Genomic DNA, 16881 nt, shown 5'->3' with positions numbered 1-16881 from the left:
GGTGGGAGGAGCAGAGCTCACAAAATGGAAGGAAAGTCTGGGATGGAGCCATCATCTGGGTTCCAGCACAAAGGTTACTTTCTCTAAGACAGGCTTATGAAGCCCATGGAACAGGCATGGGAGCCAAAGGCCCTTTAGAATGGTTTGTTTTCTGAATTCTGTCTCTGACATCCCTGTACCAAATTAAACTTTCTTCTACATTGGGACTGGGGATTACCCAGACTGTCAGATATGAACAATTTTTTTAAAAGATTTTATTTATTCATTATAGAGAGGAGACAGAGAGAGAAGGGGGGAGGACCAGGAAGCATGAACTCCCATATATGCCTTGACCAGGCAAGCCCAGGGTTTTGAACCGACAACCTGAGTGTTTCCAGGTTGACACTTTATCCATTGCACCACCACAGGTCAGACCAGATATGAACAATTTATGTGAGCCTAGAGTAGAGGAGGAACATCATGATTAGCTTCTGATTGTGTTTGGCATGTCCCTTTCAGTAAAGCAGAAGCACAGAGTGGATGACAAGGCTGTAGAATACAAAAAAGTTTTCTACTCACTGGGTGGAAAACCAAGCACTTTCCCTTAATGACAGATCATTGGACAGTATTTCTGAGAATCAGTGTTTCTAGGTGATGATATGATAAAATCTAGGCCAGCAGCTTAAGTGATCTATCGTGCCTCCAGCTAGGATGTTCTGCAGGGCCCTGGGCAATGGCCCAAATGCCATCTAAGAGCCCTAGTGCCAGATGTTGATGCAAATAAACACATAATGATATAGGCAACAGGAATGGACCCAAACCCAGCATGCTCAGCCTTTCAAATGCCTTTTTAGAACAGATACATTTAGATGCCTTGGATCACTCAGCTCTTGAAATATTTAATTTGCAAATGGACCCAAATATCAACATTTTCTTGGGGAAAGCAGCATGTGTAGCTTTGCTACAAGAAGGAGAGAGGAACTCTTGACTTGTTGTGTGCGTGTGTGCATAGGCATGTGTGCTCATTTGTGTATTCTCTTGCCTGTGATGTTTCCATGAGTATCAAAAGCAAACAATAAAAATTCTTCTTACTTGAAAATTTAAAAATGGGTGAATCCCCATTAACTCAATATAAAGGCACTCTCAGAAATACATGCTTCTGAATTATTCCTTAGAGACTTGAATGGCAGTAAGTTTATTTTCTCTCTGCTATTCTTACCTGCTAATGTAACCAAGACTAGCAACAGCCAACAAGGTAAGTCCTTTCTTCTTCAATGGATAGCAGTGTGGCCTGAGGATGACTTCAACCAGTAAGAAGGGGAATATGAATGTATGCTGGAGGAGAAAAGATGACAAGCCATGTCAGGGTGCCTTGACTTTCCAGTGTTTCTAATTCTTTCTTTTTCCTTCAACCTACCTTATTCCACAACCACCAGATGAAACTTTCCAAAACTTGGCTGAGATCATGCTCCTTAGATGATCAAGGACCAACAGTAGCTCTCTATTGCTTATCATACTGACCTGAACTCCTTTGTCTGGCAACCAAGTTTCTTTGTAATGTGTGGTCACCTTCTCTTGTCCTACTTACTGTCTGCTGCTTCCCTCTCCTAACACGCATGTACACATGCTTGCGCGCGCACACACACACCTCCTCCATGGGAACCAGGCTGTTCACTCTTTTCTGTACTCGCCCTCTTGCTCATAGCCTCACACTTCTGTTCATGCCTCAGCTGTGTGAACTGTGCCTTCTCTCCCTGTGTTCTCATCATCCATGTTCTTCACAACCAATGCAATCTTCCATGATGCTGTCTCTGAATTTTCCTCTTGCTAATTTCTCTCACTCAATTTGATTGCATTTTTATCCTGAGCCATTCAGTCTAGCACTGCTGATGTGTATTTGTAAGATCTCGGGGGCCAGAGAACATGTCTTAGCCATTTCTGCATTTCCCATTGCACTTGGCGGTATGTAACCATCCTGTTGATGGGAGATGGGTGCTGTGGGGTGTGTACAAGCCTCTCTCTAAAACCTTCTATGTCCTCCCCACTCCTTCATGGCTTCATCCTCTCCTTCATAACCACCTGCCCTCTCATATCTCTCATACTCTTCACACTACATTTTTCAAATAACATAATCAAGGAAATAAGCCTTTAGTAATAGTGGTGTTTTCAGGTGGGAAGACTACTGAGACTTGCTTAAGGTGGCTTGAGTTTATGTGAAGTGTACTTACATTGATCGAACAATTTAAATTCTCCTTTATGCCATACTTTCTACTCACTGGAAACATCTATTAGTGTTGATGTTTTACAGTTTTTACCTTTATGTCATTCCTCTTCCATCCGCATGTATCCGTAGCCTTCACCTGCACGCTCCATCCCATTCCCATTCCTGGGCCCCCAGGCAGCTATGTCAACATCTTGGTTAGAGCAGTCACTGGGACTTAAGAATGTCACAGTGCCTGCATCACCATGCTCCCATGCAGCTGGGACCCTGGGCAATGGCTCTGGATGGTCTTTGCTGCCAGTCCCATCATTCTGGGGCTCAGAGGCAGCCCCAGGAGGCAGTAGCTTCCTCCTGCCTTACCTGCCCCAGCTAAGGTACAGTCAGGAGACCATGACCTTAGATGACAGGAAACAAGTATTGATGGGCCAAGGGAGGGATGAGAAGGAACAAGTCTTAAGTATAGGGTAATACTGAGCAGAGAAGGCCCGAGGACCCCCTGTCAAGGCTGCTGTTGGGTGACAAAGTAGTCAGGCTTCTTAAAACCCAGGGTACCCACATTTTTGAGGCAAAGCCTCTAGAAACAGCATTTTGGACAAATCATACTTTTCTATACTTTTCTCAAGATTGGTCCTGAACATACTGCCTGACTGCAAGTGCAAATGAGAAGGCTTCCAGGTCCACTGTCCTGCCTTGCTTCTTTTTTTTGCCCTGATTTTTTTTTTTTTTGTATTTTTCTTAAGCTAGAAACGGGGAGAGACAGTCAGACAGACTCCTGCATGCGCCCGACCGGGATCCACCCGGCATGCCCACCAGGGGCGATGCTCTGCCCACCAGGGGGTGATGCTCTGCCCCTCCGGGGCATCACTCTGCCGCTACCAGAGCCACTCTAGCGCCTGGGGCAGAGGCCAAGGAGCCATCCCCAGTGCCCGGGCCATCTTTGCTCCAATGGAGCCTTGGCTGCGGGAGGGGAAGAGAGAGACAGAGAGGAAGGAGGGGGGGGTGGAGAAGCAAATGGGTGCTTCTCCTATGTGCCCTGGCCGGGAATCAAACCCGGGTCCCCCGCACACCAGGCTGACGCTCTACTGCTGAGCCAACTGGCCAGGGCCTTTGGCCTGATTTTAGTCTGCAGCTCCTGTGTCTCTCTCTCCAATAAAGGGACATAATGCGGCAGGACACAGTTTTGAAACTGACCTTGGACTAGTTACTGAATCTGTCTGAACTTCAGCTTCCTGGGTTATTAAACAGGATAGTGAATGGTGCACATTTAGGGGTACCACTCTGAAGACTGAGATAAGCAAAGGGCTGTCTCCTTGGCCCAGGAAACTTCTAGTGAGCATTAGTGGAGATTATCACTCTATTGTGATGTGCTTCATCTTGTTGCTGACCTAATGTTGGGTGAAGCAAAGTTTTGGGGTGGCCACAGCACCCAGTGCTCGATGCACCCTGACCTGTAGCCTTTGGGAGGATGTGGCATGCAAGCAGCTGGAGTCTGGTTGCAGAGCTCTCCCCATGGTCACCCCAGGAGTCCCTCCTCAGCCCACAGCTGGTGCTGGTGCTCCAGCCATAGCTGCCCTGAGCACTGGCAATGCTCTTACTGACATGGATGCTCTTCTCACCCAGAGGCCACCTCAGGAGGTGAGCAATGGTTGCCTGTCCAGCAAAGCCACCACCTCCCCCCCCCACATTCGGTTCCCTCTTCATTCTGCCACAGCCAGAAAAGAGCCAACTTCTATTAGCAACCATTAACAGTCCCATTACATTGGCCATTGATCTGACAGATTTTATTAACCCTGTCCATAGTCAGCAGCTTCTCCTCTCTAATTAATGATCATTTGGAACAGAATTCCTGTGTAACAATGTAGTGTATTTGCATTAGGAGAAAATAAGTTCACAGTGATTAATGCTTTTACAACAAATAACTCAAGAATGCATGACTGGGTCACCTAATCTAGGAGTCTGCCCTTTGCAAGTGACACTCAATTGGATTTCCAAATGAATTCTCCCTGATGACTTCTGGGAAGTTTACTTCAGTGAATCATTAGTGATGAGCCATAAACTAACTGTGGCTTAATACCAGCTAAAAGAGTCTTTAAAATAATCACAGTTTTTGGTTGGGTTGGGGGTAGGAATGAGGAAAGGAGGAAGACCACATTCTGTGAGCTTTCTAAATATTTAGGTACTGTGAGGAGCCAAGCGTGACACAATAAACTTCCTGGTTCTTTCAATGTACTGGTATTTCAACTCATGTTGATATAAACTATATAATTTTTGTCAGGCAGCACATCTTTATTTTTTTAAAAAGAGGAAGAAAAAACCAGTAGAGAAAAAAATCAAATATGCTTTCTACTTTCAAAAAATCTAATAATTAAGCTGGGATTGACACAAATTAGAATGCTGCCAAAAAGTGCTGAAAACAGTGACTCATTCTGTATTTCAATTAACAGTTTCTCAGTTTCCCTTATAAACAGTAAAGCTGACAAAAATTAATTATCTCAGAAGGGGTAAAATATTTCCTTTCAGAGTAAACAAAATAGCATGAGCCAAAACAATAGTATGTGTAAACAGACAGGATGGAAGAAGCTATCTTTCCTTATCATCAATTCAACCATTATTTTGGAGGATTTTTCTTTAAATATTTCATTTTACAAGCATCCCTTAAAAGGTAAGTGTTGTTCTTTTCTTATTTTTTTCTACTACATTATGTCTTTTTTTTCCTCCTGCCTGTGGTGTAATGTCTACTTCCATTTGAATGTCTCAGAGACAGAACTACAAGCATGAAATACTGAATTAAGCATTAATAATTGTCATTTAGATTCCCAGGTTGCAAAATAGCCTTGTAGATAAGAACTAAAATTTACTGACCCATAAAAATTTTTACAAGGTTACATGAGTGGCAACAGAAGATACTGAACATTTCCTTTTACTCACCTTGTACCAGTAAATAAACAGCGGTTATAAACAGCTTCCCCATGTATGAAGCTAAATTTACAATGGGATGCATTTGCCTGGCTCTTGTGAAAGAGGCCAGGCTTAATCACTGTGACAATCCATGGAGCAGCTCATTGTCAGGCAGCTCCTCCAACTGAATCACTAAGGCTAGGATGCTCACACTCTTATCTCTAAGATCCTCCGGGGCACAAGAGCACTTTACTTTCCCAGGTGAGAGAAATCTAGGGAGCTTACACATAAAAAAAAAATCAGATAACATTTTAAAATATGATCTCTGCCTCTTGCCTCTATTTCATTTTCTGTTGAACTAGCTAGCTCTTGTATTGACTAAGATAAATAAAACAGCTCTACCTTCTGGGACAGAGTATTGAGAGACTTTCTCATTCATATGTGTTGGTCAAATAAGTTTGTAAATATGATGTATATGTTTGCTTGCTTATAGTTTATATTGGGTGTGGGGACAGGAGGTAAGCAGGCCAGGTTGTTATAACCTAAAGCTTAGTTTTAAGACTAAGCTTTTCCCCACTCCCTTGACTGATTGCATGATGTAGGGTGGTGCACTCTCATGAGGAATCCCAATATACCTCAGATAAGTGACTTTGTATCAGAGAATTCCTTGTTTATATATTGGATTAAAGGTTTTGATTTCTATACTATAAAGTGGGGCAGACCAGAAGCTTGCTCTCTCAGTTCCTGCCATCACCATTGCAGAGGCCTCCCTGATTCCTTGCCTTTCATGGGAAAAGCAGGTTTTCTGCTCTTGTGGCTTTTCTGTCTTGGTGAGACACCAATAAACAGAATGGTCCACCGTCCTCTGACTCTGCCATTTTTTTACCATCTGCCCAAATCCAATGGGAACCTGCACGTGAATGGCAACAATGGCGGCTCCTGGCATTACAACATGCTATTTCTAACAAACTTACATAATATTACCCACTTCATGTTTGCCTCAGGCTCCTTCCTTCCCCTGTTTGGGCAACTCTAGGACCCAAGAATTAATTTCTTTCATTGGCTTTTCCCAGATGATGTCCTTTTCCCAAGTTTCTAAGATAACATCTTTGGTTTATGGTGTCAAATAAGTAGACAGTTTTAAGTCAGGTGTTATTGCACTGACAAAATTTTATTTCTCATTACAGGAAGAAGAATTTTGTTAATTGGTATATATTAAATGTCACTTTTTAATTTCTTTTAAAAATAAAAGCCTTCACAAAATCTTCTCAGGGCTAAGAATCAATTAAAACTTAAATGTAAATACAACAGACATGAAAATGGAGGCAAAACAAAGCTTAATAGAATGCCATTGTTGGTCAAATAAGTTTTTAAATATGATATAAATGTTTGCTCACTTATAGTTTGTATTGGGTGTGGGGGACAGGCTGTCAGCAGGCAGGATGGTTATAGCCTAAGGCTTAGTTTTAAGACTAAGCTTTTCCCCACACCCTTGACTGATTGCATGATGTGGGGTGGTGCACACTCATGAGGAATCCCATTATGCCTCAGATAAGTGACTTTGTATCAGAGGCTCCCTTATTTGTTTTTTGGATTAAAGGTTTTGATTTCTATACTATAAAATGGGGTCAGATCAGGAGCTTGCTCTCTCTTGGTTCCTGAGATTAGCATTAAAGGAGAGAGCAGAGAAAGGCCACGTGGAGGAGGCCAGGAGAAGCAGCCAAAATGGTAGAGTGCTGAGTGAGAAGCCAGTTGTGCAGGGAGAAGGAAGGAGATGGGGAACAGAAGTGAATAAGTCTGGTGAGCTAGAAACCTTTGATTCTAGGAGAACTTGAATAAGTCAGTAGCTTTGTGAGCACTGAATGAGTGGGTTTTGGAGCCCAATGTGTGTTTTTACTTGCCTTCCGGGTGCAAACTAGGATTCAAGATAATGGCCCACCAGTTTTTGGCTCCATTGTTTCTTTTTTTTTTTTTTATTTCAATGTTTATGTCTTTATTTACCTGATCCTACATTACATATACTTATAAAAAGTGTTATATTGTTTTGTATTTGTCTAGTATTGGTTTAAAGTAATCAAAATAAGTTTGGTTTAAATTTTTTAGTTTTCTTTTTTTTTTTCCTTTTTTTTTTTTTTAATTTTATTTTTTTAATGGGGTGACATCAATAAATCAGGATACATATATTCAAAGGTAACAAGTCCAGGGTATCTTGTCGTTCAATTATGTTGCATACCCATCACCCAAAGTCAGATTGTCCTCTCTCACCTTCTATCTTGTTTTCTTTGTGCCCCTCCCCCTCCCCCTTTCCCTCTCCCATTCCCCCCCTCCCCCCCCGTAACCACCACACTCTTATCAATGTCTCTTAGTTTCACTTTTATGTCCCACCTACGTATGGAATAATGCAGTTCCTGGTTTTTTCTGATTTACTTATTTCGCTTCGTATCATGTTATCAAGATCCCACCATTTTGCTGTAAATGTTCCGATGTCATCATTTCTTATGGCTGAGTAGTATTCCATAGTGTATATGTGCCACATCTTCTTTATCCAGTCATCTATTGACAGGATTTTTGGTTGTTTCCATGTCCTGGCCACTGTGAACAATGCTGCAATAAACATGGGGCTGCATGTGTCTTTACGTATCAATGTTTCTGAGTTTTTGGGGTATATACCCAGTAGAGGGATTGCTGGGTCATAAGGTAGTTCTATTTTCAGTTTTTTGAGGAACCACCATACTTTCTTCCATAATGGTTGTACTACTTTACATTCCCACCAACAGTGTATGAGGGTTCCTTTTTCTCCACAGCCTCTCCAACATTTGTTATTACCTGTCTTGCTAATAATAGCTAATCGAACAGGTGTGAGGTGGTATCTCATTGCCGTTTTGATTTGCATTTCTCTAATAGCTAAAGAAGATGAGCATCGTTTCATATATCTGTTGGCCATTTGTATTTCTTCTTAGGAGAAGTGTCTGTTCATATCCTCTTCCCATTTTTTTATTGGATTGTTTGTTTGTTTGTTGTTGAGTTTTATGAGTTCTTTGTATATTTTGGATATTAGGCCCTTATCTGAGCTGTTGTTTGAAAATATCATTTCCATTGTTTCTTTATTGACTGTCTGAATCCAATGCGAACCTGCATGGGTCAGGCGGCTGTGATGGTGGCCCTGGCCACTGGCTACACAATTGGCTTTATCACATCTGTATGTGTGATACAGATTACGCGGGCTCATCTGGTTTGAGCAAAAAGCCCACCAACTTGAACCCAAGGTCGCTGGCTCCAGCAAGGGGTTACTCAGTCTGCTGAAGGCCCGTGGTCAAGGCACATCTGAGAAAGCAATCAATGAACAACTAAGGTGTTGCAACATGCAATGAAAAGCTAATGATTGATGCTTCTCATCTCTCTCCATTCCTGTCTATCTGTCCCTCTCTATCCCTCTCTCTGACTCACTCTCTGTCTCTGTAAAAAAAAAAAAAATATATATATATATATATATAGATAGATAGATAGATAGATAGATAGATATTATAGAAATCAAAACCTTTAAATCCAATATACAAAATAGGGAAGTCTCTAATACAAAGTCACTTATCGGAGGCATGATGGGATTGTACCACCCCACATCAAAAAGGGTGGGAAAGGCTTAGTCCTAAAACCAAGCCCCAGGCTACAAGGATCATGCCTGCCCACAGCCTGTCCCCAACACATTAATATCACCTGGGTGACGGCTTCCATGTGGGCAGTGCCATCTTTAACAAAGTGAGCATAATATATTTTATCTGCCCAACACCAATATAGTAAACTATTAATAGTAAAATCTAAATGGTGGGTAATACGGGTGTTCACTGTAAAAGTATCTAATCTGTGCTTTATGTTTGAAAATTTTTATAATTAAATATTGGCAGAAATGCAAATTGCCTTTACTGGCTTGAAAAGAGAAATGAATGCTCCATTGGGCCAAGGAGAAAATCATGCCATTATTTATAAACTTGTATGTGAACTGAATAGGTGGTCAAATGATAACACTCTGAATCTTCTAAGGAGGGTTTCTAAGTGACTTTTTACTTCCTATGCTGGTGTCCTTTGTGTTAATAAGTAGTTTGGTCAACATCTCAAAGCAGCATTCTTCTACTAGGATACTAGTTGACTTTGATGGTGTCCTGCCTGGTGAAGAAGTGGTCATTTGCTTTCTATTTAGTTAAGGATCAGACAAAATAAAGACCTGGGATCTTAAGGCCCTACAGTCAGGTGCATATGTGCTTCTTGCACTCATCATTCTCTACCTCCTTCTGCAAAGCACCCAAATCCCTTTCTCTAATTTAACTCTTTCTGACAATAATTATACCCCTCCACACCTACTGTAATCACTGACTCATTGCTTTACTTCACATGCCCGAATGGGATTCACTTTCCCTCTCAAATTTTTCTCATAACTGCCTATTCTTTAATCTTGCCTATCATTACCTCTTTAGTTTTCTCCTAGTTTAGTACACACTCAAAAGTGCAATTTGACCAACTTTCTTAAAACAAGTTCTATGTTGCTACTCCTTGCTCAAAAATCTTCTGTGGTTCTCTGATGCCTTGGTCCCCTGACTATACTCTTTCTTTAATCTCATCTTTCTCTCATTTTATCCAGTACTGTATCTCAGCAGGCTACCTCCTTCTGTCTCCAATCAGCCTTGTGTTTCATTCCATTTCCTACCCTAAAATTCATTTCTATTTTCATTAGTTCTTTAATTCTTTTCTCCCAACCAGCCCCACCTTTGAGACACCTTACAACCAAGCACACACATTAACATGACACGATATAAAAGAAATCAGGACTCAGGAGAACACTGAAACACAAATACAACAACCAGAGGCTGGTTGTTCTGCTATTATCGAAATTCAAGTTTAACAATATCTTTCCAGAAAGCCAAAGTAAAAAGAGAGAGATAGGTTGTACACATGTAACCAGTTCTTTTTTTGCTTTTTAAGGAAAATTTTTTTCTACAACTAATTAGGTCTCAAATAAATTTCTACAATTGCATTTTATTTGGGAGACACTAATTCATAGTAGAACGTGCTCTCAACTGTGTCCCCATAACAAAAACAGAGGTTCTTGAACTGATAAAAACAGATTTTATCAGTTCAATAAACTGATAAAATCTCAAAGCAAAAAAATAAAACACAATCTATTGAAGGGCATTCTGCTTCTAAGGAGATTCTATTGCACATCTAGGTAGCCTTCTTATCGTAGCAGTAGATGGACTCCAAAAATACTATTTCCTTCATGAAAGTTTTTTTTTTTTGTTCCAGTTATGAGTCAGACAACAGCCAGCATTTTACTCTGTGTTTAGAGATGAGAGTGTAGGTATTACACACTTTTGATGACCCAGAGATCTGAATGCTTGGAGGCATTCAGAGAGTCATAGATAATGTAGAGGCTCATTTATTGCAGACCAGGACTCAGAAGGGAGACCACCCTGCCTTTGGGGCTAAGCGCCTAGCCCTTTCTGCTCCCTCTGAGGCCCATGTCACAGGATCACACCCACAGCACATCCTGTCTTTGTGTCCCTCCCACAGCTCTTTCGCTCTTCACTAGACTTTTTAGTGCTTAATTATATTCAGTTTTATTTTTACACTGTCAATTTCAGGTATTTTTTGTTGTTCTTCTATTCAAACTTAAATTATAAACAACTTGAGGTCAACATTTTCTTCTTCTTTCTCAGGACTTTCCTCCACCCTCAGATTTATAAATGCTTTTTAACCTATTTTCTTCATTTGAACCTCTGCTTTGTAAAGTAGAATTAAGCCCTTAATAAAGCTTACAAAGCATCTCATGATCTAGTAAAGTGTCTTATCTTACTTTCCTGTCCACCTCCCATCTACAGCCTTCAGTCAGCCCTTACCTCCTGATTACTAGGCACTTCACCCATAGTTTCTTCTCTCACCACTGATACAGCACACACCTACTATTCCCCTCTCTCAGCCCTCACCTTCTTCTCTCCTCACAGGGCTCAGCATAGATGTCACTGACTCTAGGGTGGAATCTGAAACATTCAGCAGGTGCCCTTCCCTGGCGTGGCTTGATCACTCTGTGCTAATCCCTTTTACAGCATCACATTATTGCATTCACCTAATATTAGACAAACCTTTCCTAGAAATGGAAATAATTCAAAGCTTAGGGATATCACTATTTCATCTTTAGTGCCTAGCATGGTGCATAACCTACTCTGACCACCTAATATCTATGGCATTAATGAATAAATCAATGAAACAATAGAATGGGGCAGAAGAAGAAGAGGAGAGTAGTCCAAGTCATAGCTTGCAAAGACAATCTGGCATCTGGGTGTGAGCTGCAGACAAGATTCAGCTGACGAGGGCACCACACATTGGTCTATGTCCACAGTAGCAAGGTCACAGAGCCAATCCACTTCAGGCTGGTCATCTTTACCCTTTGTCATGACCATAGGTTATACCCCAAATTCTGAAAAACTGGGTGTTGAGGATCACAGAAACTTATGAGATAATACGACTCCTGAGAACAACTCCAGAGTACCCACATCATGGCAACTAAACAGTAGACTCAATAAAGTGGTGTCACCATCCAAGAGTCACAATCCTGCAGAAGTTAGAATATATATATAGTCAGCAGAGGCTGGTCTTTGCTAACCTTGTGACCCACTGGCTTCTAGTCCTCCTATTCTGAAATTAGGCTAGGTGGAAATTCCCCAGGTTTTGCTCAATATCTTCTTATATCTCCTCCTCTGTGTTCTGTAATTCACCCTTCCTCCATGCTTCTGTGTCTGGCTCCACATAGCATACATGGAGACTTGTTTTTAAGACACAGACAGATGGGCAGCTCTCTAGAAAGCTGCTCCAAGTTGGAGGAAGAAGACTGTTCTTTTCAAGAAAGAGAAAGTTTTGGAAGCATGAGGATCTGTTCTTGCTTTTGAGCCACTATCTCAGGGCACCATCCCTTCCTCTCAGTTATCTTACCACGATGGGAATAAAGGGCTCAGAATGTGTAGGTAGCTGATTTCCTTGGGATATAACAGTATTTTAGGAGTTCCAAACTTCTCATATAACGTATTCCGTGATGGACCAGTTTCCACATTTTCTCCTTCCTTCCTCCAGCTTTCCCTTAATGACCCATTAGGGTGTTTCTAAAGGGACTCATCTACTATTGTACTAGAATGACAGTTGCTCACTGGTGATTTTCCCAAATGCAAGTAATTGGGTTGATTTAGTCTATTTGTCATTCTGTATGAGGGGCATATGAACTCACTGTGGGGTGGGGGGTTAGCAGTAGAAGAAGAAATAGCTGGGAGTTGAACTAGATGAAAAAGGAAAAGAGACGTTTGCTTGGGAAATGCCCTTATTCAATATCCATCAAATATCTCATAAGCAATTATGTTTCAGCATTCTAGGCAATTCAAAGGTATGTAGATATGGTCCATTAAAAAATAATAAATTTCAACCTATATGTATTATAGCCCTACAGAACTAGGACTAGGTCAGTTTTAAAGCATTATATAGTGGAGGCTCTGAAAGTGTAGACAACAATAGGCAGCATTGGGTTGAGTACCTGTTTAATGCGATGACCAACTTCTCTTTCACTCACTAGGTAAAAACCTTTCTGACCTAAAAGACTCAGGGGTTTATCTTCAACAACTTTTGTGTCATCTCAAGCTATATCTTATTATCTTATTATCTCATGAAGTATCACTAAGTTGTTTTTTGTTCTTCAAAATAGAATTTAATTTTTATTCCCCTTTATTTAAAATAGACAATTATATATTACAGACTACTTTTTCAATTATGAACCCCTTTTTTGCTGAAAATAAACAAAACAAAACAAAAAAGATTGTCTGTAGGATATAAAACTGAAGTTGCCAAGTCAGCTGGTAGATATGAGTTTGCTGCTCAGAAGAGAAATTTAGCTGGAGATAGGCCTTTGGGAGGGAATAAACTCATTTTTCTTTTATTGGCAATAGATGAGATGACCCTAGGAGAGTGTATGAGATAAGAATGAACTATCTTGAAGTAAACACTGTGGGACAGCAATAGTTAAGCCAGAGTTTCTCAACCTCTACATTATTGATGTTGTGGAATAGATAATGCTTTGTTGTGGAAGCTGCCTGTGCATTGTAGGATTTTTAGCAGCAGCATTGACTTCTACTACCTAGATGTCAGTAGTACTCACCCACCCCCAGTTGTGACAATTAAAACTGTCTCCAGAAGGCGCTGGCCGGTTGGCTCAGTGGTAGAGCGTCGGCCTGGCGTGCGGGGGACCCGGGTTCGATTCCCGGCCAGGGCACACAGGAGAAGCGCCCATTTGCTTCTCCACCCCCACCCCCTCCTTCCTCTCTGTCTCTCTCTTCCCCTCCCGCAGCCAAGGCTCCATTGGAGCAAAGATGGCTCAGGCGCTGGGGATGGCTCCTTGGCCTCTGCCCCAGGCGCTAGAGTGGCTCTGGTCTCGGCAGAGTGACGCCCCGGAGGGGCAGAGCATCACCCCCTGGTGGGCAGAGCGTCGCCCCCTGGTGGGCGTGCCGGGTGGATCCCAGTCGGGCACATGCGGGAGTCTGTCTGACTGTCTCTCCCCGTTTCCAGCTTCAGAAAGAGAAAATTAAAAAAAATAAAAATAAAAATAAAATAAAATAAATAAATAAAACTGTCTCCAGATATTGTGAATTGTCCCCTAAAGAGCAAAATCAATCCCATTTAAGATTTAAGTGATGAGCAAAAGAAGAATATCTTGCATGTATAATTGACAAGGAATGATCAGAAAATCAGAGGTAAGGTAAAGAAGGAAAGAGAATATTTCGAGAAAGATGTGGTCAAATGTCAAGTAAAGGTAATAAGACATGAGTATCCTTCAACCTCCCAGTTTTAGATATATGGTGAGCACATAGGAGCTTGTTCCTTGTGTCCCAAATTACTTGTTCTTCCTTCCAGGGTAACATCCATGTTCCTTGTCCAGTCCTCTACATCTTTGAATTTCAACTCCCTGTTCATAGTATTCTTAGACTTGAACCTTGAAGCCCCTGGAAGCTGGGAGGTTAACATGGATATGCCTCCATGGCTGCCACTGCCATCTGCTCTATACATAAGGGCAGGTGGAAATCTGGACAACTGTATAAGTGTAAAGTTTAGGAACCTACATGCAGGACAAGTTGATGACAAGTTGGCTTGCTCAGAGCCCTCTATACTTGTGGAAATCCAAGCCAGTGACAAGACAATCTCCCCATTGCCAAGAAATTTCACTCACTTCCTTATCATGGTCTTCTTAAGAAAAATAAAACAAAATTTCTCAGAAGTTCACAAAATTCTTTCTCACCACAGAATAGTAAATTGTGGCTATTATGAATTCCTAGATGTGTTTGCAGAGAGACACCAAAAACACACAAGCTTTTATTCCCAGCCAATTTATAATTTGTACTAGAAGAGAACCAATTTGTAATTTGTTCTAGAAGAGTTCTCCCGAATACCTTTCTGAAATGATGCGCTTTTTTAGTTTCTAAACTCAGAGGGCAAAGAAGCCCAAAGGTTGTTTTTTTTTGTTGTTTTTTGTTTTTGTTGTTGTTGTTTTTTTTTTATCCAGCTTTCATATCTGAACTTTTCACTGCTAAAATCTGTTTCTATTTAGGGAAATGAAATGCTGAAATATTCCCTGCCTTTATGAAACTTTTTAATTCTGCCCTAAAAATAAGGAGATTCCTGATTACTATTGAACTGTTAAAATATTAAGGTCCATGATGGCAGCCTCCAAAGAATATTGGTGCAGTTTCACATTCCTAGATTATCTAACCCTATTACTAACCTCTTTGTCAATCAATAGGAACCCTGGGTTGGACATGATCAAGAATCTCTCTTAGTACCAGTGCTAGCCCGTCAATGAAAAGGATGGATAAAACTAACCTTCCACACAGTTCACAGAGATAAAAACTGTTTTTAACCAATTCTCCTTTTTCCTTTGACCACCTTTTGTGTCTTTATTCCTTCTTCATTTCAGCCACTGTTACTTTTCTTCCTTGATTCAGCAGTTATTTAGAACTCTCTTTAGTTATATGACTACCCAGTTACCTAATTAAGATCTAAGAATGTTAGTAATAAAAAGTGTGGGCCTGGAAATGGTTCTGATGAAGAGCATCCATCCCTCAGCCACAGTCTAAATCAGAATAAACATCACCTCTTCTTTAATAAAATATATACAACTACTATACTCAGCATTTTTTCAACATGAATTAGTCACTGACATATGTTTTGGATATAGCAGCTACAACTCCATAGATATTTCAAGGTACTAACACTTTCTCTGAAATTTCCTCACTTATCAATTTCTATAGAAAAGAACACCTCAAAATATTAAAGCATATAATGTCAGCCACCGATTTGATGGCAGGGCTGCTAAAGACTTTTTCTCTGCCTTCAATGTCCTCTGGCCCCAGCACACCCACTCTACTCCTAATGAGAAACTCTGAGGTCAATAAAGGGCACAGAAAACTACTAGAATAAGAGATAAAGATTTCATTCATTTTTGTATGCAGTAATCTTCAAGGGCACAGAAAACTACTAGAATAAGAGATAAAGATTTCATTCATTTTTGTATGCAGTAATTTTCAGTATGTGCCTACCCCCTGTCAGTGTGTGCCAGCTGCAGGCAATTAAATGGTAAATAAATATGGTTCCTGCTTTTGTAGACCTTATAGTTTAATCGGCAAGGTTTTCTATAAACATGTAAGAAACTACATAGATACTGATCATGACATGTACTATGAAGGACACAAATGATTCCCACTATGCATCAAAATTGAAAGGACTTTAAGTAAGGTAGTCATGGAAAGACAGTCTGAAGAGGTCATTTTTAAGCTGATTTTTTTTAATAGTGCAGAGTATTAAGAAGGGGGACTATTTTCCTGTGTATGGTTGACCATTGAACAACATGAGAGTTAGGGTTGCTAACATCTTGCACACCCCACAGTCAGAAGTTCCCATATAATTTTTGATACCCCAATAACTTAGTTGTCCCTTAGTATCTATGGTGGATTGGTTCCAAAACCCTTGTAGGTATCAAAATTTTTGGATGCTCAAGTATCCCATATAAAAATATCTAGATCAATGTATATAGCCATGGACAGTTAGCTCAGCTGGTTAGAGCATCAATCCAATATACCAAAGTTGCAGGTTCAATCCCTAGTCAGGGTACATATAAGGAAGATGGCAGCACAGTAGGTAAAAGCTACACTCACCTCTACCCAGGACCAAACTGGAATTGCAATTAAATTAAAGATCAATTATCCTGAATATCTAACTGAAGACTAGCTGAAGAGGAGTTTTGTAACAAAGGATTCACAAAAGAAGGCATATTGAGACTGATAGGAAGGGCAGAGGCACAAAAAGAACTGGCACCACTCTTACGGGTAGCAGCCGAAGTTCCCAAGAGACATCTCAGCAGCAAGGCTAGGGAATTTCTTTCTGAGAAATGAGGGGTCAAAACCCACTAAATCCCAGAGCACCAGAGCTTGGCAGAGGCACTCACGTAACATTCAGCTTTGAAAAACAGCAGGTTTTCTGTCCACCAGGGAGAGATGGCTTGAAACACAGGCATCCTTTTAAAGGCCAATGCACAAAATTTTATTTGCAGCCACTCACCATGGTCTCCAGTGGAAGGAGGGTGGCGCAGACTAAAAGTCAATGAAGAGAGTCAAGGGGTTGTGGCTGTTGGGAGAGACAAAGGAGGACAGCTGCTAAGATCACTGTGCTAAATCATACAGCAATAGCATAGGCATCATCTTTCTTGA

The 16881-nt window shown here is 40.9% G+C and overlaps 1 protein-coding gene across 1 annotated transcript in view; it reads right to left on the bottom strand.

Moving 5' to 3' along the window:
* ADTRP (androgen dependent TFPI regulating protein) overlaps positions 1–16881 on the bottom strand; it is an 85422-nt gene that overhangs the window by 23938 nt on the left and 44603 nt on the right. Inside the window, exon 4 of the mRNA XM_066264922.1 lies at positions 1199–1314. Coding sequence (XP_066121019.1) covers positions 1199–1314 — 116 coding nt within the window. The remainder of the gene's footprint in view (positions 1–1198; positions 1315–16881) is intronic.

Source organism: Saccopteryx bilineata, chromosome 3 (genome assembly GCF_036850765.1).
Source record: "Saccopteryx bilineata isolate mSacBil1 chromosome 3, mSacBil1_pri_phased_curated, whole genome shotgun sequence".
In the NCBI taxonomy this organism is placed as follows: Eukaryota; Metazoa; Chordata; class Mammalia; order Chiroptera; family Emballonuridae; genus Saccopteryx; species Saccopteryx bilineata.
The sequence above is the reverse complement of the archived record's forward strand: the minus strand, read 5'-3'. Positions and strand labels throughout refer to the sequence as shown.